The sequence below is a fragment of the Acartia tonsa genome, chromosome 5, assembly GCF_053477335.1.
Source record: "Acartia tonsa isolate MP-2025a chromosome 5, ASM5347733v1, whole genome shotgun sequence".
NCBI lineage: Eukaryota > Metazoa > Arthropoda > Copepoda > Calanoida > Acartiidae > Acartia > Acartia tonsa.
Window position 1 is genome coordinate 11,114,670 of NC_137264.1, and position 26,195 is coordinate 11,140,864.

The following is a 26,195-nucleotide window of genomic DNA, read 5'->3' on the forward strand; positions in this document are numbered from 1 at the left end:
CTTATATTGTAGATATTTTTAAAATTCCTGTAGGACCATTTTGGTTTGCCATATTGATGCAGCAAAACAAGAATATACACAATATCTTTGGCATGTAAAAAGATCTTTTTTCAAGCCTTCAATTAAGGACAGGTTTTATGCCATTTTGTCTATTTTATCATTCTTGAGTGAGAAGAAGCTGAAGAAAACTCCCTACTATCTTTTTGAATTTTAAACACAAGTATTTTTAATCGATAAGACAATGCTTTACCAAGTCAAACACATGTTTAATTTCATAGATTGAGTATTTTAATTATTATTCCTCCAGTTTAACTTCAAAACCGATTGATATCCGCTGAATTAAAACCGGTTCTCAGTCGTACTGTAGAATCATGTATAGTCTCGTATTACAGACAATTGTCCACCAAAATAAAATAAAAATCATAAGATTAATATCTCTTTAATACTTCGGCCCCTCGGGGCTAACAAAACTAGTTTCAATATCATAATTTTTATTTTTTTATAACGACGGAAAGCTGTATATACGATGTGATAAACAACCATTTCAAATATTCAAATAGAAATTTAAATAGTACTTAAAAACTGTTGAAAAGTACTAAGTAAATGTTATTAAAAGAAAGGTTAAAGTGAGGAAGGAAATTGGGATTGAGTATAGATTAATTCTATATTGTGTTGGATATGTTGAAACCGGTTTGTGGCCATTTCCCTCTCCCCCTTTATGGCCTGAAAATGGGGAACACTTTCGCTTTCATGAAAAATCTTAAAAATGGTTTCAATAAGTGGGCTTGTATTAACCCCTTAGCTGACGATAACGTGTACAGTCTTAAATAATTTATTTTAAAAATGTTTTTTTTATTTTCATTCGGGGTTTATGGTTTTTAGTGTCGTTTTTTACGATTGTAATAAGTTTTTTTGTATTCATGTGATATTAATAAAAATTTCATACAGAGACTACCAACTACTTTAACTAGCTATGTTTAAAATTTCATCGATCTACATTGAAAGACCAACGAGTTAACGACACTCAAAGACAATCAACATTTTTTATTTAATAGTATAAAAAAAGACTTTTTAAAATGTAGTACCTACGGACAAAGATTGCAAAGTTAAAGGGATTTAAACGTAAAAATCGATCATGAAGCATGAAAAAACTGCGATTGTCATTTGTCTAAAGAATCTACACAAAAAATTTCAGACTCCTATCTTTATTTTAAGTGTTTTTTTTTGCACGAAAAGTTAACGTTAATTTTGTGAAAGGAAAAAAATAATTGATCCGAAATTTAAACGAAAAACCTACGGACAAAGATTACATAACTATAGGGGTTTAAACGTAAAAATCGGGCACAAAGCATAATAGAACTGCGATTCTTATTTGCCTAAGAAATCTACACAAAAAAATTCAGACTCCTTTCTTTAATTTTAGTGGGTTTTTTTTGCACGAAAAGTTAATGTAAATTTTGTTACAGGAAAAAAGTAATTGATCCGAAATTTAAACCTAGTAAATGAAAACTAGCATAAATCCTGCCATGTGGGTCTGCCCCCAACCCCTTACCCCTTACCAATAAATGAGGTCCATATTAGCAACCTAACTATACAACATGTTCTACCTTGTAAATATTTCCATGAATGAGGGATCTTTTATTTTTTCAGTACAGCTTTGCAATGGATAAATATCCGCTAGATTAAAATCAGTTCTAAGTCATACTGAAAAGCATCATATTACAGGCAATTTTCTCTCTATTAATAAACCTATAATAAATAAGGCAAACAATATTAAATCAGGACTAATTGGTACCCAAACTTTTATAACCATTAGTAAAAATTGGTTTGTAAATTACATTTGGTACCCAAAGTTTTATAACCATTTGTAAACATTGGACTGTAAATTACACTCAGTACCCAAAGTTTCATAACCTTTAGTAAACATTGGACTGTAAATTACATTTGGTACCCAAAGTTTTATAAACCTATATGGCTATATCCGCTAGATTATAATTGGTTCTCTGCCATACTGAAATGCATCATATTACAGACAATTTGGCACAAATATTGTAAGTAATTTAATGGCTTTAGAATCGTTTTACACGTTGTTTTTATGTTAAAAATCGTCCAATTTAACAATACTTTTCAACAAATATTATTAGTAATTTAATGGCTATAGAATAACGTCTTTTTAATCCTTTTTTACATTGTCTTTACGTTAAAACCGTCCAATTTAACGATACTTTTTATAAAAATATTTTTAGTAATTTAATAACTATAGTATAACGGTTTTTTAAAATAGTTTTTTACATCATGTTTACGTTAAAACCGTCCAATTTAACAATACTTTTTAACAAATATTGTTAGCAATATAATGGCTATAGAATAACCGTTATTTTAATGAATTTTTTACGTTGTTTTTACGTTACAAACCATCCAATTTAACGATACTTTTTAACAAATATTGTTAGTAATTTAATGGCTATAGAATAACGTTTTTCACTTCGTTTTTAAGTTTTTAACTCTTGTATTTCTATTTTAATATCTGCCGAGAGCTGTCTATAATACGATGTGATAAATAACTATTCCAGTAAGGCTTCCAAACCGATTTATATCCGCTGGATAAGAACCTGTTCTAAGCCATATTGAAAAAGTCATGTATAGCATTGTATTACAGACATTTTCCCACAATTACTAAAATAAAAATCCTAAAGAATAATGTCAGTTTTTTTAGCACAGGCCTTCGGCCATTTGGAGCCCACAAAACTGGTTTTAATTGTATAATTTTCCATTTTAATATCCATGGACAGCTGTCTATAATACAATGCAATAAATAACTATTCCAGTATGACTTCCAAACTAATTTATTTCCGCTGGATAAGAACCGGTTCTAAGCCATACTGAAAAATCATGTTTAGCTTCGTATTACAGTCAAATTTCCACATTTTCCCACGATTACTAAAATAAAAATCATAAATAATAATGTCAGTTTTTTTTTATCACAGGCCTTTATTACAAAACTGGTTTTAATCTTATATTTCCATTTTAATATCCGCAGACAGCTGTCTATAATACAATGCAATAAATAACTATTCCAGTATGGCTTCAAACTGATTTATATCCAATGGATTAGAACTGGCTCTAAGCAATACTGAAAAATCATGTTTAGCTTCATATTACAGTCAAATTTCCACGATTATTAAAATAAAAATCATAAAATTAATGTTAATTTTTTTACCACGGGCCTTAGGCACATCAGGGCCCACAAAACTGGTTTTATTTGTATATTTTTTCATTATAAATAACTGTGGAAAGCTGTCTATAATACAATGCGATAAATATATATTCCAGTATAGCTTCAAACCGATTTATATCAGATGGATTAGAACTGGCTCTAAGCAATACTGAAAAATCATGTTTAGCTTCGTTTTATAGTCAAATTTCCAATTATTAAAATAGAAATCATAAAATAATGTTTAATTTTTTAGCATGGGTCTTAGGCACCTCAGGGCAAACAAAACTGGTTTTATTTGTATATTTTTTTATTCTAAATAACTGCGGAAAGCTGTCTATAATACCTATATATACCTATTCCAGTATGGCTTCCAAATCGATTTATATCCGCTGGATTAGAACCGGCTCTATGCAATACTGAAAAATAATGTTTAGCTTGGTATTACAGTCAAATTTCCACAATTATTAAAATAAAAATCATAAAATTAATGTTACATTTTTTAGCATGGGCCTTAGGCACCTCAGGGCCCGCAAAACTGGTTTTATTTGTATATTTTTTCATTCTAAATTACCGCGGAAAGCTGTCTATAATACAATGCGATAAATACCTATTCCAGTATGGCTTCCAAACTAATTTATATCCGCTGGATTAGAACCAGCTCTATGCAATACTGAAAAATAATGTTTAGCTTGGTATAACAATCAAATTTCCACAATTATTAAAATAAAAATCATAAAATTAATGCTAATTTTTTTACCATGGGCCTTATGCACCTCAGGGCCCACAAAACTGGTTTTATTTGTATATGTTTTCATTCTAAATAACCGTGGAAAGCTGTCTATAATATGATGTGATAAATTGATTAATTTAAGCATGTTAGAATTGTCCTATAATTTTCAAACTATGGATTTCCAGCCAAAAAATTGTTGATCAACAGTGCAGTTACTCTTTAATTTATTTGCCTTGTGGCTTTTCTTGGATGTAATTAAATATATAGGTTTACAATTCAAATATTATGCTTATTTTATTCTAAAATCTTTTTATCATTTTTAGTCTTTTAAAATCGCTAGGATTTGTAGTTGCACTTAAAAAAAGAGCGAATAATAAGATTTTCCTTTTATTATTGTTATTATCATAAACCGGTTAGAAGATATATTTTTCATGTCAGATATACTTTATCTACAACCGAAATTGGGGGTTAGAAACTGGAGAGTTGTTTGTTTACATAAAATCTTAAAATCTCTGTTTGGGTTTTCTTATTTATTGGTTCAATCCAGGCATTGAGAGATAAGTTTATAAGTGGTTAGGTGGATAAATTTGGCTCTTCTAATAATTATTAGGGATTTAGACATTTAGAGGAAGAAAGGATAGCAAAGAATTTCATAGTCTTTTCCAGTGGAATCAAATTCATCTTTTTTACTGTAACTTTTTACATCTTTGTTTTTCTATCTTAAATCTTTTTATAGCTGACTTTAAATAGCCTAGTTCAAACTCCACGTTCATGCACATTATGACTTTAGGTATGTCTTATGGGAGCTACTCTTTAATACCCCCCATACACTTAGTATGACAGGTGTCCTAATTTATGTCACTGTAATGAATGATAATCTCCGCAGAGGAGCCTGAGCTAAGGGTTGAAATGATATTATGTACTTGACAGTTAAGAATCATCTAAACTAGACAATCAACTCCCTTCATTAACAATCAAGTGGAGGTTGTGTGAATGTATTGCGACTGAGAAATATAAGTTACCAAATGGGGATTTACCTCAAAATTTTTTCTATGTAACTCAATTCCCTCATATCTATCTAGTATTATGATTTACTGTTCAAAAATTGTTGTTAGCTTACTGTTGCTGTGCTATTTAACCTTAAATTAATATCTTTCCCCCTGAATTGAATGTGTGTTTGCCTAAGAAGATCACAACAACCAACACAACACATAAATATAGAGAAAAAAGGTAAACAAATCTGGCAGATGAATAGATAGATAAATTGATTGGAAAGATGATCAGATAGATAGATAAATAGATGGATAAATGAATAAATATGGGGAAAAACAATTGTTAGATAGACAAAATGATAGGAAAATAGAAACAGGCAATGTAGCAGAAACTCCTCAAAATACCACATTTCTGTTACAATGCATTTTGATACCTAAATTTGTCTTTGATTTAGCTATAGCAAGTAATATGGAGTCAGATCAGAGAAATAGAAATAAATAATAAGTTTATTATACAGAGAATGGCAGGGGAGGGAGGGGTCATTAGGCTGTTTATTACTCTAGCCACCAAAGTTTTATAATAACATTTTCCTATTTGTCGGCTTAATAATTTTGAGGACTTTAATGAGTTTTGATTGGTTGGTTCATTAAGTTGAGTATCCAGTCATTTTACCACTAATTGTAATCTAAATTTGTGTATTATCAATTTATCAGTCATTTTTATGGGGACTTGCCAGGAACGACAGTCCTTTTAAATTTAATATTGTAGGGTGGTTCCTTCTCTATTCTACAACCCCATTCAACACACCCCTGCAGAAGACTTGATATATATGTCGTAACAACCTCTGATTTAATCAAAATACCCATAAAATGCAGACATTACACTATTTATTAAGATTGAGAGGATCAAAACAAAAGTAAAATAGAATTATTGGAAAGCATTCGTAATCAGACAAAAGTCACTCCGTGTTAAATAAAACAAATAACCTATAAGACATATACAAACAGACTTCCAATTGCTTTCAAGATAGAAAGGATTAAAACAAAAGTAAAATAGTGAAATGAAAATATTTAAAAGTTTAGACAAACTGTAAATTGATTGTGTTTTTCCCCGCAAAATACAATTTAGCACAGGTTAATGGGATAAATAAAAAGGATTTATTCAAAATTCATAAAATTGTTTTAGGTAGGTAAGTATTTAGTTTTTACTCCAAGCTATTTCCTAACTTATTCACTATAATTACAAGCTACAAGTGTTTAAGTCCTAGGCAATGCAGTTTCATTACTTAATTACTGCTGCGCTGGACATACTAAAATAGTGAGTTGAAATGATTTACGTGGAACCAGGCTTAACTTTGATTTGAACAGTTAGTACATCCAGAAAATAGTTATTGTCAGCGAAATAAAAGTCAATATGATGTGATGAGTATAAAAACTAATTTTAGGAAAACATTTTTAGCAGAACCTCTTGAAATATCAATTAGAAACTCAACTCTTTGATTGTATGATTGATTTGTTTCAACTGTCTTGACTGTCAAACTCTGCACAGCAATAAGCTGCGTTACTATATCTATATTAGTGCAAAATACATGCGTGTGTTATTTGAACAAATACTCAATTTTCCAATACATTTCCGCCTGAACTTTACCGAACTGAGTTTTTATCATCGAGGGATAAATAAATAAATACATTTCAACCATTTACATTTATCAATGAACTATTTTCACTTTTTCTATTTCTTTAATTTTACGTAAACCTTTTTTTTTTTAGGATTTAGATATTTTATTTGATATGTTTTTTAAGGTGCTGAATTCTCACAGTCAAATAGAGGAAATTCATCTAGAGTAAATGTAAATAAGGTATTTTAAAATAAAAGGATGAAAATATCCAGAAGTAGCAAAGAATTTAATTTTGAATTAGTACAAAATAACAATTAAGTTGTAGTATTATATAGCAAGAATTATAATCAATTGACCCAATTGATAAGATATATGTAATAAATGTAGACAAAAAAATTTTGTTTACAAGAATGATACATTATTGAAAACTAAAAGAAATTTTTCGTTTGATAGCTTATTATACAATAAATTCAAATTATAACTAAAAATTTAAAACGAATATAAAATAAAATACTTTGCCTCAGTAAAGCACTATTACCAATTTAGATATATCTATTTAGACATTGAAACACTCAAACAGCATTATAAAATTAATATAAAATCTGGTAGAAGTAATAAAACATAATGGCATGTAAATAATTTAAATCAAGGGCTTTTCACTCCCCCCAGGGCATAGTTAGTATGCTATTTCAGGGGGAAAGGAATAGATGTATTGTTGTGGAAAAACCTGAAATTATTTGACCTATGACTAGTTGTAACTAAACTAAAAAAAATGGTAGGAGGCAACATTTTAAGGGGTATGGGAGGGCAGTTTTTAAAGACAGGATGGAAAGTTTTATCCCAAAGGAAAATAGCTTAAAGCCATAAGCCAATGGACGTATGGACAATAGACATTTAAATACTAAAACAATATTATTTCAAAAAGATCTCCTATTTAGAAAAAATAGTATTATCTAGCAACTAAGTTTAAAAAGGAATAAGTATCATCTTTAATAGTTATTTTTAGTCTTTTATACAGCTTTCCGCAGATATCAAAATGAAAATTTATAAGATTATAACAAGTTTTGTAAGTCCCAAATGAAAAATTATAAAATATATTTTAAAACCTACAGTAAAACTGGTACTAATTTCATGATTTTTATTTTATTATTCGTGGAAAATAGTCTGTAACGCAACGCTATACATGATTTTTCAGTACGGCTTAGAACCGGTATTAATCTAGCGGATATTAATCGATTTCGAAGCCATACCGAAAAAATATATATGTTTAATCAATTTAGTTTACTTAATCTTCCTTTTATCTAAGGAAGAATTTCCATTAAATGGCATATTAAATTTTACACATAACTACAAATTTTGGGGTTTAGTTACATCATATAAAAATATTTTCATAAAAAAGTAAGAGTTATACAATTTTAGTTCTAACAACACAATAAAAAAGGGAGGCATTTTTTCGCGATATTCCGTAAAATTGGGTGCTATCTTCTAGTTAAATGCGCTTATTAGGTCAAACTGTTCTTAATTATGCGTTTAATTATACTATGCGTTTTGTCATCATTAAGAACTATTTGACCCAGTAAGCGCATTTGGCTGGAAGATAGCACCTAATTTTACGGAATATTATAAAAAAATGTGGCACTTTGTATTTTTAAAATCCAATTATAATATCACAAATCTTCCCTTATATGCTTTCCGTTAGAATTTATCAAATTGTAATTGCCTGTTCAAAAATCAATTTACAAATGAACATACAAAAAGACAAAACTCATGAAATAAAGAAACAAACTTTCTTGTATTCATCATATAATTGTTAAGCTTTCTAAAATGTACTTAACTAATGTAAAAATCATCTTTGAAATTGATAGGACAGTTTAACATGTCTTATAATACTTGTCTTTTATACAGACTATAAAAGCTGTCCAAAACAAACGTACAGACCGATCATTTATATAGAAAAGCTACGCTTTTATAAATGTATTTTATTTAGGAATGGAGAAGACCATCAAATGGCGAATCAAATAATATAGGGTAAGTTCTAAAACTAGTAGGGACTAATATAAGGCAAGTTCTAAAACTAGGAGGGACAGCGGAAAGTGTCATGTGTGACGTCATAGAAATACGTCTAAAAGGAAGGATGAGAGAAGAAGTGGGAAAGTAAACCCTTAATAAAGAGATTTATAATAGGCGCATTTTTATGACACTTCCTGCTTTTCTAGCATTAAATACTTTTTTTGTTTAAAAATTAATGGTAGAAAAGTTTTGAAACTGATAGTTTTACATTCCAATTAACATCTTTTAGAAGTCCCCAAAGTTTTTAAGCCAATATATGAGATAACGTGATTGTAAAACTTTAGGTACCAATATAAGTACAATTTAATATCCCCCCCCCCCAATCCATTATTTTGTTGATTGTAGAGAAGGCACACTTCTTAAAAACAAAATTTTACCCACTTGAAATATCTGTGCATGAAACATGTGAATTGTGTTTAGTGACGTCATGCTAAAATAATAAATCATACATTGAAAAGTAGATCTTAAAGACATTTAGTTGCAATATTCACAGCTGCAGACTTATCGCTGTGTACACTTGAATTGTAACCGCGCAGTTCTACATATGCATGTAATATAATTAGAAAAATACGTGTAAAGGTTTCCCCGAGTTTGAGCAATTTTGCGGGGCAACGATTTGCAGTAATGACACCATTTTTATCTGCCCCCAAAATGTTATTTTAGATTTCGTTGTTGGCTATATCTTATTTAAAAATCTTTGCTGTTATTTGATTTGTCATAATGGATATATTATTACTCGGAGCTTACACCAGATTTTCATGTTCTATGATATAGTGAACTCTGTAGCGGTCTAAAATAACGATCTCCCCCATCCTCCTCCTTTACCCCATTCCCTCCCCTCCTACTGGATAAACAGCCCAAACAATAAAAGCAAGGGAAAATTGCAACCTAAATTGACGACAATTTTTCTCCTATCATAATATTCACTTATATTCTACATACATTTTTATCATATCTGTTTTCATCTTAAAATAATTACAAAAAAAACCTATAATTGAAAAAGCAAATATAACTTTATCTATTTTTTCTTCCAAATATGTTTAAAGCTTATTATTGCTGCGCTTCTTATGTACATACTATATTGTATGACAGGGGATTTTGATGTTTCTAAAACTCACCGATAGACATTTTTAGTGCAGCATTCTTTGAAAAGGATGAAAAATTACAAAACTTTCCATAACCACAATAAATCTGAATCATCATCCTCGAGAAGCATCAGGGATATTAAAGGATAAGACAATGGACGATTAATTGATTAATTGTACACCCCCAAAATGACTCTTCTGTAGATTATTGGTGGGAAAGCTTGGACATTGCTAGATAATGAACAAACTAATCAAGATTCTGTAGAAGTGCCCAAAGTTTTTAAGCCAACGAACAAGATATAAAACTTTGGGAAACAGTATAATTAACAGACAAATATACCCATCCACCCTGACATTATACGCTTTTAAAAATTGCTTCCAGATTAAAAGTACAAATTCTCTGCTAATACTATTAATGTTTCGAGGTATCTTAAGGGATAAGACAATGAACAATTGATAGATGTACAGCCTCAATGACGATAAACAAAATAATCCTTCCGTATTAAATTGTTTTAAAAGTTTGACATTTATAATGAACCAAAAATGTTTGCGGATATAAGTACATATTGTATACCAATAACTAGTTACTTCACTCCCAGCCTCTGTACGGAAGGGCGGAGGAGGTTAGAAAATAAAGTAAAACATCTCCAATAAAATTATAAAGCTTCCCTGTAAAATACAACCAATTTTGACTAGCACTTTCCGAGATATTTAGAAAAAACCTTACTGCTTTATATAAAAGGATAGGAACTTAACCAACCTATAATTTGAACCTATACTAATTTAAGTGTTCCAAGTATTCCCAAAAAATACTCAATATTATATTTAAGTTAGAGGTGTGATTTAATGATAAGTATAGAGTAAGAGGGAAGATATTTTTTCGTACTGTTGTAATAATATGTTGGTTCATTGATTTGAAAATTCCATTCCTTCCATAAAATAATTGGATTTACTTTTTTATTTGGGCTGCATTTACAAAAATGACAAATTGTTTATTTAGATTTAATTAAAAGCCCACAAAAAAATTATCATTGCCTCCATTGTAATGTTGTATTTATTTCTCTATGCAATTCTTACAAAATTGAGACTAGTTATTTATCTCATCTTATAATAGACAGCTTTTCGCAGATATTTAAAAAATGTAGGATTAAAACCTCCGGTAAAACTGGTATTAAGGGATAGGTAGATTGTGCTAAAATTCCGTTATAGTGTGAGTTATACGGCTTAAAAATAGTTGTAGAACGATAAAATTTATGTTAACTTAAAAAAATTTGTCTATAGTTCTTTTCAATAAGAAATACACATATTTGATAAATATTATCGTTCTACTACTGTTTTTAAGCCTTAAAACTCACACCCTTACGGATTTTTAGCACATCCTACCTCCCCCTTTTATGATCTTTAATTTGATATACGTAGAAAATTGTCTGTAATACGATGTTTTGCATAATTTTTCAGTATTACTGAGAACCTGTTCTCATCCATCGGGTATCATTTGGTTTCAAAGCCATGCTGGAAATTATATTCTAAAGTTTCATATTCTCTGTAACTAAAAGCCCACCACACAAAGTCTATGACCTAAATATATAAACACATCCAGGGATCTTAAGGGATAAGACAATGGACAATAAATTGATGTACATCCTAAATGATGATAAACAAAATTAAACCTTTTTAAATTAAAATATCTGTTGAAAATCTTGAACAATACAATAAGAGTATCCAAAAATTTTAGACCAACGATTTAGATAATGAGATTATACAACTTTGGGTACCAAAGCCATTTAGAGTGCATTGTCCCCTCTCACCCTGTTGTAACACACCAAAGGTGATTCCAAAGTCTTTTTCATCAAGTTATATAACATCACAATATCATACTAGATTATGTGTAATTATACTGAAATATTATGCCTTTAAAGATCTCTAGGAATCGCGTCATCATAAAAGCAGAGCCAAGCTAACACCTTAGATGTTAATTTGCAGCATCTAAAATTACTTTTTCATTAATATATTTGTTATTTCTAAAAATTGATTATTGGAAAACTCAAATAGCGTTTTTCTTTGTATGGAGTCAAATTAATATAAAACAAGTAACTAAATATATATTTCTAACAAATAAAGTAATAATTTTATTAAATGAAGTAGTATTTTTGTCTAAAGATTAAGATTTTAATAACTAATTAACCAATTGAGTTGTCCATATGAGGAAAGCTTCACATAGGTTCCGGGAAGAATTTAAGCTATTTTATGTCTTTAGATAAGGCACTTAATTCTGTTTTGAATCATTACAATAATCGAAAAGGCTTCGCCTTCCTTATTTTGTTAGTCTGTATAAACACTGTCAGACCATTTTTGCACTAACATTTGCAATAATGGCTTCCTTACTTGGAATCCATACAAACACACCTAGTTACCAGGTAGCTTAATATTTGCAATATGGGCTTTCTTACACAGAATTCATACAAACCTACCTGTTAATTAATAGGTAGCTTTTATTCGTTAATTTAGGCATGTTAGAATTGTCCTATCGATTTCAAACTTTGCGTGATGATTCCTGTAGTAGTTAGGTATGATTTAGAAAGCGTAGCAACTCTATAATCAATACCAGAATGTCCGTACATCCATTTTAAACATATTGATTTTTCTACTTTTTTTAACAACTAATTTTTATGTGATCTAATTATCCGTTTGATCTGATTTTTGGTATATTGATTCTTGGGACAACAAAGACATTAACATTATCCTGTATCAAGCAATTTTTCAACAAATTTACTTACAAGTTTGCGTCGACTCTTATACTTTTATAGTCTGATTATTCAGTTCAGACACTATACAAGTGTTAATGTACGTTTGTCCTACCGTTTCAGTGCTTCTCTTTTATGGATGTTGTCATCCTTGTTTATATATTATCTCCGAAAGATAGGCCAGTATACATTTCAGCATTGGATAATTTAAATGTATACATGCGTTTTAGTAATGTTTTCATTTTCTTTGGCTTAACAACTTTGGGAACTTTGGGAATTTTGATTGGTTGGTTGTTAGGTTAAGTGTTCAAACGGTTCAACCACAAATTGTAATCTACAGAAAATTTGTTATATCATGAATCAGGATTTACATAAATTTCTCGGCTATTGTCTTATCCCTGTATATTTGAAGATTGTCTACAATTAGTAGTAATTTTTCATTGTAAATAGTACCTCACAGGGATAAGGCTATGGACGATAAATTGATGTACATCGCCAATGATGATAAACAAAATTATCTTTTGTTGATTAGAATTATTAGTTATAATGTTTGGACACTGCTAGTTTGGAACCAACCAATTAAAATCCAACAAAAGTACCCAAAGTTTTTTAGCCACCCAATAAAATAACGTGGTTATAAAAATTTGGGTACCAATAGATTGAAGCAAGAAAAAGTGGCTCCACAGATTCTGACGTCATACTAGAGAGGCCAATATACTCCAATGGTAAAATTTGTGCTGGCCTCTCATTGGTTATTCTATCATATGACGTCATAATCTGTGGAGCCACTTTTTCGTGCTTCCAATGTAATTTGCAGACCAATGTTCCCTCCCTCCCTAACTGTGTAAGTAAGAAATTTTGTGTAATGAGGTAAGAAATAAAATAAAGCAAATGTAAATGTATTTTTCCGAGCTTTGCTGTTTTTTTAGCGTCGAAGCTACTTAATAATTATGGTCTCTCTATACGTTTACATATTTCTTTAAAAATATGTAAAAATCCTAGGAATGATTTTAATATAAGGCTCAATATTTACCAAACAATTTGCACCAACTAAATTGAACATTGGTCTCTATCCCATGCAGTTGGCTGAAACTTATGCGCGGGCCTAAACTGACTATACAGAAAATTGAAAAAAAAACAAAACATTTTAACCTAACCTAAATCTTTATAATATAGTCTAAATTCCACATTCATCATTTGAGCCTTAACATTTACTGTATATATATCACACAATTTTATTTAATTTACTTTAAATAGAATTATTTTTGTACAAAATTTTCTTAAATAATTCAACATTTTTTCTGCAAAATTTTTCTTATTCTTCAAATTTTCCTGGAAATTAAAAGAATCTTAAATATGAAACTTGGCAAAAAAGAAAATTATCTTATGAGATTAACTTTTTTTTGATAAATTTTAAGAGGTAAGTTATATTGCCATTGGAAAGGTAAGTTGTCAGTCCTGGCCACTTATTTAATCCAATAGTCAACGTATACCATCGGTATTGCATATTAGCAACATATCTAATAAGAAAAGAGTTTATATTTAACAATATCTACCGAATAAAAATCTAGTTTTTTCCCCACAAAAATGAACATAAAAAAACAAAAACTATTTAGAATTTTTAAGTATTGTCAGCTTGTTTTTGTAACGCTACTTAGCGGTACCCAAAGTTTTATTACTTATTCTGCGGCACAAAATTATGGGTACCTTAGCTATGATCTTATTAGTCGGTTAGAACTCGTAGTGTCTAACTTTTCAACTAATAATTTTTTATTTACAAAGGGGTAATTTAATTGGGACACATAGGGATGTATATCAATTTATCGCCCATTGTCTTATCCCTTAAGAACCCTGTGTTTATCCTAAATAATGAGTTTGATAGACAGATGTTAATTGAAATTGATTTTATTTTTCCCTTTTTTAACTAATAGTAAATTATTTATCGACTAGAGCCAAACAGAGATTAAGTAATAGTCAATCTTTATAAAAAATGACATTCATTAGTTGCGTAGCAATACCAGTTGAAAGTAATTTTGTTACATAAAAAAAATTTGAAAGAACTCTCATGCAGTAAAAAAGATTTTTAGTCAATCAACATTTTAAGATTTTTAGGAAAAATTTGTTCGAATTCAAATTATAGGCAAATCCAAATTGCTGTCACTTTTAATAATTATACCAAAATTTTACGCTAAATGCAGGGGCGTTCAAGCTTTTAATTTTGGGGGGGTAAAAATTTTTTAAGGGGGGGGTAATTCGGTTTTTTTTTGGGGGGGGTAAAATGGTAATCACCCCCCCTGAAATCTGTTGGCAGGGGTAAATTTTGTTTACCCCCCCCCCAAAATTTACCCCCGGGGTAAAATTTTTTGGGGGGGGTAATTAAAATTTTATTAAATATTTAGTATTAAAAATGCGCGCAAAGCGCGCAAAAATTTTTTTTATTAGAGATTTTAAAATTTTTTGGGGGGGGATTTACCCTCCCAAAATTGTTTAGGGGGGGATAAATACCTCCTCCTAAATGTTTTGGGGTGCCTACGGCACCCCCAGGGATGGGGTAAATTTTAAATGGGGGGGGGGGGGTAAAATGAAAATTTTTTTGGGGGTGCCTACGGCACCCATAAATTCGTTTGGGGGGGGGGGGGACTCGCCCCATTACCCCCCCCCCCTTGGACGTCTATGGCTAAATGTATACAAATTTGTATCATTCATCATTATTTCTAGCAGTTAGACCCAAACAAAGTGTTCGATAAAATATTTATATTTAAATAAAGTTGCTTAAAATCCGGGAAGAGAGGGGACATTGAACTGGATACCCAGAGTTTTAAAAATTGTTTTTTATTGGTTTAAAAAATTACTTGAATTTTTTTCTTCAAAATAACAGTATTCAAACTTTTTAGCTAATAATTTTAATCTAATGTACAAAAATTTATAGTTTATTGTTTTATCTATTAAGATTACAATACATTGAACAGTTCAGTATATGTATATATTGTATGTATATATCTTTTGACTGAAAGTCGTATTTACAGATTATAGGCAAGCTACGCTATTAGGAAACTAAATAAACAATTTTCTTCATTTAATTGTTGAAATCCCCAAATGCATTTAAAGAGAATGAGATAGAAAGATGGAAAGAGAGAAGGAGAGATGAAAAGAGAGAGAGAGAGAGAAGGAAAGTGATGGAGAAGAGAGAGTGAATTAAAACTTTAGTTAAATACCTTAGCTATCTATCTTTCTTTAGCCTGACTCAAAAATTATTAAATTACAATACATAAACATATATTTCTGAAATTAAAAGGCTTAAAAATGTAGTTTAACTTTTCCATGAAAAAATATTAACCCCTCTCCCCAAAAATCAGACACGGAAAGAACGAATTTGCTATCTTATTTCTTTTATAAGACAATGATTCTAAATTGATGTATACCTCCAATTGCAATAAACAAAATTACCCCTTCATTAGTTTAAAGTTATGTTTGAAAATTATACATTGTAGAACCAACAAATTGAGATTTAATAAAAGTCCCCAGAGTTTTTAGCCAACGAATAAGAGAGGTGTTATTGTATTATTGTCGGTCCAATGTCCCCTCCCTCTTTCTTGAAATTGTTTAAATTTTGAGTAGTGCTAATTTACGCATCTACTTGAGTGAATTAAAACTTTGCTTCAATAGTTCCATCTCATAACAATAGAGCTACATATACTAGAGTGTAAGTAACATGCTTGAGTGAATTAAGACTTTGCTTCAATAGTTCCATCTCATAACAATAGAGCTACATATACTAGAGTATAAGTAACATGCTTGAGTGAATTAAGACTTTGCTTCAAAAGTTCCATCTCATAACAATAGAGCTACATATACTAAAATGTACGTAGTAATATTACTCCACACCCCTCCTACTAAATTTTATAAAACAGCGGGAGCAAAATCTATAACTATAATGGGATATAAAAATCTATACATTGATTTAAGAGATAAGCGAATTGTTAATTTTTATACTTCCGCAATGATGAAAAACATAATTAACCATTTTGTGTATTAAAATGATTAATTGAAAAGTGTGGAACCAAATCAAGTTTTTAAAGATAAAATGTTTAAAGCCTTTCGGGCACTAGAATAATTGATGTCAAATTTCATTGAATAAAAATTTGTATACAGGGCGTTTAAAAAAAAACTGCATTTTTAAAATTTGGGAAACAACCATTAGGAGTACAAAAAAAATAATTATATGTCAATATTCTCTATAAAAATATGCATCGAAATTGTTACAGGTGTTTTTTAATATCTCTGAAAATAACGGCGCATTTTAAAGCATAAATATTTCAAAAGATGCGTATGATGCTTTTTTCTGGTAGAATTTTGTGCCTTAAGGTTGGGTTTTAAAAATTTATTCACTTGAAAACTACATCTTAATACGGCCAATACAATTTTCTACCAATTACACTAAAAATTTCATTTAAAATTCCCTCACTGAAAACAAATATTCAGTTTTTCTTTTTGTATACTTAAGAAACATGACCTTAAAAATTGCTCATGTTTGTAAATCCCCACCCCTCATTTATTCCTATAATCCTTTAATTTGATTGACAGGTTAAGATATAAACTCATAATTTATCCATAATTTGTAATTAAATGCTTAAAAAAAAAATTCAAACTTCAATAACTTTTTTGTCTTTAGAGATTTTTTTGTCAAATAAAAAGGAGTTTTTTTGTTTTTGCTATAACCTACGTTATTAAAGAAGATTCTTTTACTGCAAATGCATCACAATCAAAAATGTGAAAAAATGACAAATTGCAGTTTCTTAAAAATGCTTTTGTGAGGAGCTAAAAAGCATTTCACCTTTAAAACTCATTAAGGTACTTTTCTTATACCTTTTTCTAAATTAATATTGAAATTCTACGATTTTTTTATACATAATAGAAGAGTTATTTTAATTTTTCTTGCACAACATTTTTCACATAAAGCATTTTTGGAAACTATGTGCCTATCATAGAGGCCGTATTTTTAGCAGGGATCGGAAGCCTCACGTAAGCCGCGTGTAAGCCTCAGTGAAATCGTGATTTTATCACTATAAAATTCAGCTGGATGTATAAAACGGCTCTTTAGCAGACAATCCTTCTTTCTTAAATTTTTTTTTCTGCTCACAAGCAGGTTTAAAACTGAGGCTTATGCGAGGCTTTCGTGAGGCTTCCGATCCCTGATTTTTAGAGATAATGAAAAAAACCAGTTATAAATTTTTTCTGTATTCGTTCTGGTTGTGTCAGAAAAACGGAAAACGCAGTTTTTTCTGAAATGGTGTATATTTAAAAAAAACTTAAATATTGGTATTTATGCCCCTAAACCTTTATTCTTAGTATTCTATGTGAATGGTAAATCTTTTATTTTGATCTTATTCATTTCTTCTTTAATCTGTGTGCCAATTAGAGTACTTACCTCTCCACATATCTATCTATCTATCTATCTATCTATCTATCTATCTATCTATCTATCTATCTATCTATCTATCTATCTATCTATCTATCTATCTATCTATCTATCTATATATCTATCTATATATCTATCTATCTATCTATATATCTATCTATTTAGCTATCTATCTATCTATATATCTATATATCTATCTATCCATCTACCTATCTATCTATCTATCTATCTATCTATCTATCTATCTATCTATCTATCTATCTATCTATCTATCTATCTATCTATCTATCTATCTATCTATCTATCTATCTATCTATCTATTTATCTATCTATCCTAATTTAAAAAGAAAAAATTTAATTTTTTTATCAGTCACAAAGTTCATTAATATAACTATTTTAGTAATGGAAGAAGCACTTACATGCAAGGAAATCTAAACCCAAACTTTAATAAAATTGGTCTGCCTGTATTTTCATCTTTGGATAGTGAAGCCTCTAGTAGGACTAGGTATCCACCAGGTAAATATTCTTCCTATATTTTTATACCTAGATAGTACAGCTTCTAGTAGGACTAGGTGTCCTCCAGGTGAATATTCTTCCTATATTTTTATACCTGGATAGTTCAGCCTCTAGTAGGACTAGGTATCCTCCAGGTAAATATTCTTCCTGTATTTTTATACCTGGATAGTACAGCCTCTAGTAGGAATCCACCAGGTAAATATTCTACCTGTATTTTTATACCTGGATAGTTAAGCCTTTAGTAGGACTAGGTATCCTCCAGGTAAATATTCTACCTGTATTTTTATATCTGGATACTATAGCCTCTAGTAGGACTAGGTATCCTCCAGGTAAATATTCTACCTGTATTTTTATAACTGGATAGTTAAGCTTCGAGTATCAACATGTTAAATCAACCGTTTCAATGATCTTATTGGATACTATGATATACAATAAATGTACATGCAACTACATGATGTAGCATATAACATTATAAAATTCCTATTATTACTTTTCTATTTTGGCAAACAGTAAAACTATATCTAGAATGAAATATTCACTAAATGACAGATTTAAAGTTTGTGTTTACCAATGTTGACAGGTTAGAAATAGTCTATTTTCCTGCTTCTATTCAGATTTTTTCAACTACTAGCGGCTGCGCCTTTACTTCAATACATGTTAAACTATTTATTGTTATGGTCTCTGACATTGCATCGGAGATCTAATTCTAAAAGAATAAGACAATTGACTATAAAGTGTTATACATCCCCAATAATTACCAATCTGAAGATTATTGATGAAAGGTTTGGATTTTATTAGTTTTATACCCAAACCAAAAATCAAAATCAAGTACCCAAAGTTTTGAGCCAACGAATAAGTTAACGTTGCATTTATAAGTTTAGCAAGTAATTTACTTACAATTTTGTTTAATATTTATAGTCTGCTTATTCAGTTCTGAAACTCTTGACGTATTAATGTTCGTTTGTCCTGCCATTCCAAAGCTTCGATTTTATGGATTATATCATCCTTGTTTGTATTCTATTCATCCTTGAACTTACTTTTACCAAAACTTGGAATTTCTACAACATCCAGGGAGGGAGGGGACAATGGGCTGTTTATTACACTAGTCCCCAAAGTTTTTTAATAATAATTTTTCTTATTGTTCTTGGCTTAACAACCTTGGGGACTTTGGTGGTTGAGTGTTCACACGTTTCAACCACTAATTTTCATCTCATTTTGTGTATCATCTTCGGTGATGTACATCAATTTATCGGCTTTTGTCTTATCCCCTTAGATTCCTGGGAATTTCTACAACTTTATGAGAAAACTCTAAAATGAAAGACAATAAGGGTTTGTTACATATTATGTATGTCTATCTAACTTTATATCTATCTCTGGTTATCTAACTGTAAATCTATTTTTATATTATAATATTATAGACAATGACATATTTGATCTAAGTATATCTAAGTTTATTGTAAAACTCTCTATGACTATTTGAAAAAAAAATGTCTTAAAACCTGTTAATGTAAGAAAATATTTCAGTACCTGAAGTCCAAAAGAGCCTAGTAATGAAATATTTAATCTATTGCCCTATCCCTATATCCCATACTAGCAGCCAGGCCTCTAGAGGCCTCTAGGGGCACTGGGGTGAAGGGGGTGGGTGGCGACACCAAAGAAAAGTAAAATAAATTAGGATAGAGTTTATTTTTTGCAGTGAAAATTTCTCTTGGTACCCTCCCCAAAAATAGTTTTAAATCTTCCCTGGACCATTGAGAAACTTCACTTGAAAAGAGAAACATAACAGTCCAGTGGTTGGTGAGATCCCTCGGTACTAACACACAGGCAGAAAGACATCCTGTTACTTTTATATAGGGATAATAATAATTAATCTTCCGGTCAAAAACTGGTTTCAGAAAAAAAAATAAAATACATTTAGGTGTTGGAGTTGAAAAACGAGATGAAGTTAATTATTTTGATGAGGCTAGCCTTAACATACATCATCTGGATTCTGAACATGATACCAGGAACTTTCATGAGCTAAATCAGGAATATTAAGGGATAAGACAATGAATGATAAATTGATGTACATCCCCATTGATGATAAACAAAATTACCTCTTCTGTAGATTTAAGTTATTGGCTAAATAGTTTTTAAACCGTTGAATGAGAGGATGACTTTTCAAAGCTTCTGAGAACTAGTATTTTACTTTTAGAAAAAAATGTATTTTAAATCTAGTTTCTGCCTTCAGTAGCTTAAAAATATATTAATACTACCGAATACGCCCCTATAGATTTTTAGACCTCCCCCAAAATAGTTATAAACCTTCTTAGGACCTATGTGAAGCTACATTGTAAAGGAAAACCATATGGAGCCATCGGATAGCGAGATCCTTCGGTGCAAACAGACAGACATATAGACAGCCATCCTGTAACTTTTATATATAAAAATAATAAACTCATGAATTTATTTGTAGTGATGATTTAAGTAGTAGCATCATAGATGTTGACAGCAGTATTCAATTTAGCAGTGACCAGTATAGTGACATGTATAGGGTAAGAAGTTTAAAATTGCTGCGCTACTTTTATTGAAAAATTGCAATTATGTTCATAATTAGACAAAGCCCAAATTGTGTTTAAATTGTGTCAAAAATGATCCATGTGACGTAAATAAATGAGTAAATAAATCTCTTTTTTTAGGGGTTTTATTTCCCACTTCTCCTCTTATTTCCCTCATTTTTTTACGTCACATGGTTTTTTTTGGACACAATTTTAACACAATTTGGACTTTGTCAATTATACTGGTACCCAAGCTTTTATGAACATGTCTAATATTCGTTGGGTAAAAGTCTTGATTCAATTTAGCAGTGACAAGATGCATATAGGCCTAGGCGCTAGTAGTGAGATAAACTAATATTTGCAAAGAAAATGCTTACAATTTAATTTTGGCGAGTATTGTACATAAATCACTGCATATGCATAAGACATATTAATTTATTTTTTTAGCCTTCTGATATTTGGAGCCTTTCTATTTGTAGGAAACCTTTTATATAAAGTAGTCAGGTTTTTGTCTGTAGCTTAAGATTTCGATAACTACTGAACCAATTGAGTTTTTCATTTCAGAGAATCTTCACATTGGTCCCGGGGTGGTTTCGAGCTATTTAAATTTTAGATTTAGGTCTTGGAATAGATTTAAGTAATTTTTCTGCTCCTCTTCCAATACATAGTCACTAGATACTAGGGACGCCTCCGTTATTAAATAAATAAGACATATCAATGTTTTTTAGCCTTCTGATATTTGGAGCCTTCCTATTGGTGGAAAATATGAACCAATGAGCTCTGGTTATGATTCTACGGATTATCAAACTGAAATTAAAGATTTCATCAGATCTTATAGAAATATTAGTCAGGTATTAAACTAATCAATATATATTTATTTGGATATTGCACTATACTTTCGCATACTCTCATAAAATGGTCCTTCCAGCCGGCTGATTTGACGATACCCCCCATCCATTACTATTACCCCATCCCCTCCCCTCCTACATGTGGAGGAACGTTCTGAAAAATTTCCCCTGACATTTATATTATATCTATTAATAAACTTAAATTATGATTTTGAAAATAACATAGCTACTCTTTAACTATAACAGTGCACAACTCTTCTATCCACGTAAATCAAGTAGAATGACTCTTTAAATTCCTTTTTCATAAGCGAATTTTAAACCATTTAGATAATAATTTGCCAAAAATTATTTTCTTTCTTTGAAAATAATATTTGTTATAAAAATTGCTATGCACGACACCAATCATTCAAAATTCAATAAAAGTACCCAAAGTTTTTAAGCCATAGAGTTAGATCGTTGTTATAACATTTTGAGTACTATAGTGTAATTGTCTATATCTAAAAATTAAATCTAATATTAAAAAAAAGATATTCTTGGATTTAATTTTATTCATCAATTTGAATTTAAAAGATTGATTAATCTTAATATATTTAAATTCCTTCTGGGTCTATTGATAATTTAATTTGAATTTTTCAACAATTTGTATTATACCGTTTTTAACTTTGCATGATGATAGAATTGTCGTATATATTTCAAACTGTGTATGATGATTATTGTAACAGTTAGGTTGGATTTATAATCGTAACAACTCTACGAACTATAACAGAACTGCCTTGACGTCCTTTCAAAAAATGATGATTTTTAACTTTTCTGACAATTTTTTTTTTATCTCAGAATTATCCTATTCATCAGAAATTAGAAATAATGATTCCTAGGACAACAAGGTACAATATTATAAGCGAAGAATCTCCATAATCAAGTCCTAAAAATGAAAGTATGTCCTTCATTTTGTTGGTTGAGTTTTAATTAAAAATCATAAACAATAAAAATCTAAAATGACTGTAAACAGAGATTCATCCTTATAATAAAGTAACTGGATGTTTGTCTATCTGACTGTTTGTCTATACCGAAGGATCTCTGTAACCGCTGAATCGATCGGGTTCTCCTTAACAGGGTAGCTTCTCATAGATCCCGGGAAGGTTTATAACTATTATGGGGGAGGGGACCACCACCCTCCCAAGCGAAATCACAAAAATTTATTTTTACAGAAAGATAATCCTACGCAACATAGCTAGGTATCGTAGAAACTTGAATTGCAACATAGATAGGTATCGTATTATTTTAAAACAAAACCAAACATTTAAAGTGCCACTAGAGGCTTCTAGGGGGCGTAGCTGCTAGTAAGTAATAAAGGAGCTTCGCTTATAAAAATTAATAAACAATTTAAGCTTATATTTTTAAAAGAATTTATGTGCAGTATCTAAAAAAAGTAATAAAAATACTATTCCTTGCAATAAAATAGTTTTAAACTTTTAAAAAGGCATGGATAAAAAGAAAAGTATTTTTAAGAAAAGAACAATTCTAAATAAATATACTTTTCTTGAACCCAAGGACGTCCTATAAGGGGAGGGGGGGGGGGGTACAGGGGTAATTACTCGCCCTAAAATTTTGAAGTTTGAATTTTTATCCCTCCTCCCGTTCCCCCCCCAAAAAATTAATAAGCATGGTCGTCCTTGCCTATATGATATAAAGATTACCCCCCCCCCCCATTTTAATTCATAATAGGAGTTTTTTTTAAAAAAATAATTATGAATCTATAAATTGTACCGTTTAATTTGTAGCATTAAATATAGCTTCATTGTAAGAATTTATTATATACAATATAACTTCTTTTTTTATACAATCTATAAATTATAGCTTTTTTGTAAGAATTTATTATAGGACATTTAACTTTTTACTGCATTTTAAATTGGTTTTCAAACTTATCTTTTTTCTACAATACATTTTACTAAACATTGACAATTACATTCATAAGTAGCGCAGCAATGACAAGTTAGGAACAAAACAGTTACAGTTTTAAGTATAGTTATTCAATGTTCATGTTGTAAAATAGCTGATAACCAAGGAGGAAGGGGACATCAGACTGTAAATTAAAATTATACACAAAGTTTTATATACATGAAATCTTATTTTTTGGCTTATAAAACGTTGGATACTTTCAAAGAGCAGTGTACAAACTTTTTAATGAGTAATAGTAGCAGAAGGGAAACTTTTGTTTATCATTAAAGGAGATATACATCAAGATATCGTCTGTTTTCTTTTACCTTATTAAGATTTTTCAGTATAGCCCAGTACCAGTTTTAATCCAGAGGAAATAAATCGGATTCAGAGCCTTTAGGAAATAGTTATTTATCGCACCGTAATATGGATAATTTTTCGCAGATAGTAAATTGAAAATCATGCTTGGGCCCAAAAAAACTGGATTTATTTTTATGGTTTTTATGATGCGATACTTGATTTTTTTAGAGTGGCTAAGAACCGGGTTTAATCCAGCGGATATTAATCGGATTCGGATAACTTATAAAACTTTCTATTTTTAGCCCCAACAAGAGACAGAGGATTTGTTTATGGAAGATATTGTCATTAAACCTAAACCTCTTATTCCACCTAGAACATTCAGGTGACATACCAATTCAAACTATGCACAGCTACTCGATAGTTTAGTATGCAAATGTTCGTTCGACCAATCTCATTACAAAAACAAAATAAGCTATTTGCAAAGTGACAAAGATAGTTATTGATTATCTAATTTGCTAGCACAATAGTAAATATTAAAAGCTAAATAGGTTCCAGGACAAACGCAGGAGTCTCAAACGTCGGAGTTGACAAACGCAAGAGTAATAAAATATTAATTTAAATAAATAGTTTAATACAGATTGAGTTAGGTTAAGATATGAATGTACAAATAAGCCCCCCGCAGGGGTTAGGCATTTAAAAAACCTATAAGATGGTCTAAAATAGGTTAGGTTAAGTGTCAACTCCGACGTTTGTCCACTCCGACGTTTGTCCACTCCGACGTTTCGGATTCCTGCATTTATCCTAGGACTGCTTAATATGGTTATAGATAAAAATTTCCCCTAATCATTTGAGTGCAATGTTAAAAATTCTATTTATTCCAAGTTCATTCAAGTGGCTAAAATATACATTTGCATTGATAGCAGATACACTGATAGCCGGAAGGGAAAAACAGTTTTTTGAAACAGGCTCTTTGAGATTATTACAAATTCTGATATATACATATATAGACCAATGAAAAATGCAAAAAACGAAATCAAAAGCATTCCTTCTTGGGAGAAAATGCGGGAAAAAGATTTTTGCTATTTTTAACCTAAAATTCACATTGGCAAGCCTGTAAAAAAAGTATACACACATTTTAACATGTCATTGCTCAGCACTTAGAAGTGGTAGAAAAATGCTACACATACCATTGGAAAGCTCATAACCTCTGGTTTTCATATTGGTATATAACGTTTTTGTACTATTATTAGTTTTTGAGCTATCCTCTGAAGTATACACAAGTTTTAAAAATGCAGTTTTTTCTTGAGAATTTTAGGTTTGATACTTGTTACACAAACCTTTTTCAAATTATATTACTTAGCACCTAGGAGTTATAATTATTATTAGTTATATAATTATTTTATATAGGTAAAATTGTATATTTTGGGTACTTTCAATTTTAACTTAATTAAAAATTGTCTTTGAAATGTGTATAGTTTGTAGTAAGAACCAAGGAGGGAGGGGAGGGGGGGGGGGAGTTTATACACTTATAGGAAATGAAATTCAGTATAAATTTTGGCCCTGGATGTTTTTGGGCTTGTTGTTACAGTTATTAACCTTTTTGTAAAATCTATAATATGATTAAATCTACCAGTACAACTTTAAAAATTGAATTTTGGCACTTTTCTTCTAGGGGCTAGTGGGTTAAAACAGCCCCCAACACACTGAAATCTAAGGTCTGAGCATATATTTTGAGATATCAAGCCAATTTTTTTAATGTAAACCTTTTTTTGCATAACTGAGCTAAGTAGCCACTAAAGATTTCATTTTGGCACTTTCCTTCTTGGGGTTAATAAGGTATAACACCCCCCCAAACACTAAAATCTAAGGCTTGAGCTTGTTTTTAGAGATTTTTTAAATTTAAAATTTATTCTCATAATTGAGATAAGTATCAACTAAAGATTTTATTTTAACACTTTCTTTCTAGGGAATAGTGGGGTGAAACACCCCCCCAATTGTAAACTTATACAATCCAAAGTGAGAAGGAGAGTTTATACACTTATAGGCAATGAAATTCAGTATAAAATTTTGCTCTGGATGTTTTGGCTTGTTCTTATAGTTATAAACCTGATCATTGTAAAATCTCTTATATGATTAAATCTACCAGTAAAACTTAAGTTTGGCACTTTCCTTCTATGGAC

General features: G+C 30.3%; 2 protein-coding genes across 6 annotated transcripts in view; one reads left to right on the forward strand and one right to left on the reverse strand.

Annotated features, from left to right (window-relative positions):
• The window catches only part of LOC145318738 (uncharacterized), a 372,001-nt gene that overhangs the window by 270,637 nt on the left and 75,169 nt on the right, over positions 1-26,195 (reverse strand). The window lies entirely within an intron of this gene.
• The window catches only part of LOC145318730 (uncharacterized), a 90,109-nt gene that overhangs the window by 49,801 nt on the left and 14,113 nt on the right, over positions 1-26,195 (forward strand). For both annotated transcript variants that reach the window (XM_080160218.1, XM_080160217.1), the window contains exons 14-21: positions 5,135-5,177; positions 6,743-6,798; positions 8,546-8,586; positions 18,277-18,392; positions 20,311-20,396; positions 20,846-20,926; positions 21,658-21,780; positions 24,318-24,397. In XM_080160218.1, coding sequence (XP_080016344.1) covers positions 5,135-5,177; positions 6,743-6,798; positions 8,546-8,586; positions 18,277-18,392; positions 20,311-20,396; positions 20,846-20,926; positions 21,658-21,780; positions 24,318-24,397 — 626 coding nt within the window. The remainder of the gene's footprint in view (positions 1-5,134; positions 5,178-6,742; positions 6,799-8,545; positions 8,587-18,276; positions 18,393-20,310; positions 20,397-20,845; positions 20,927-21,657; positions 21,781-24,317; positions 24,398-26,195) is intronic.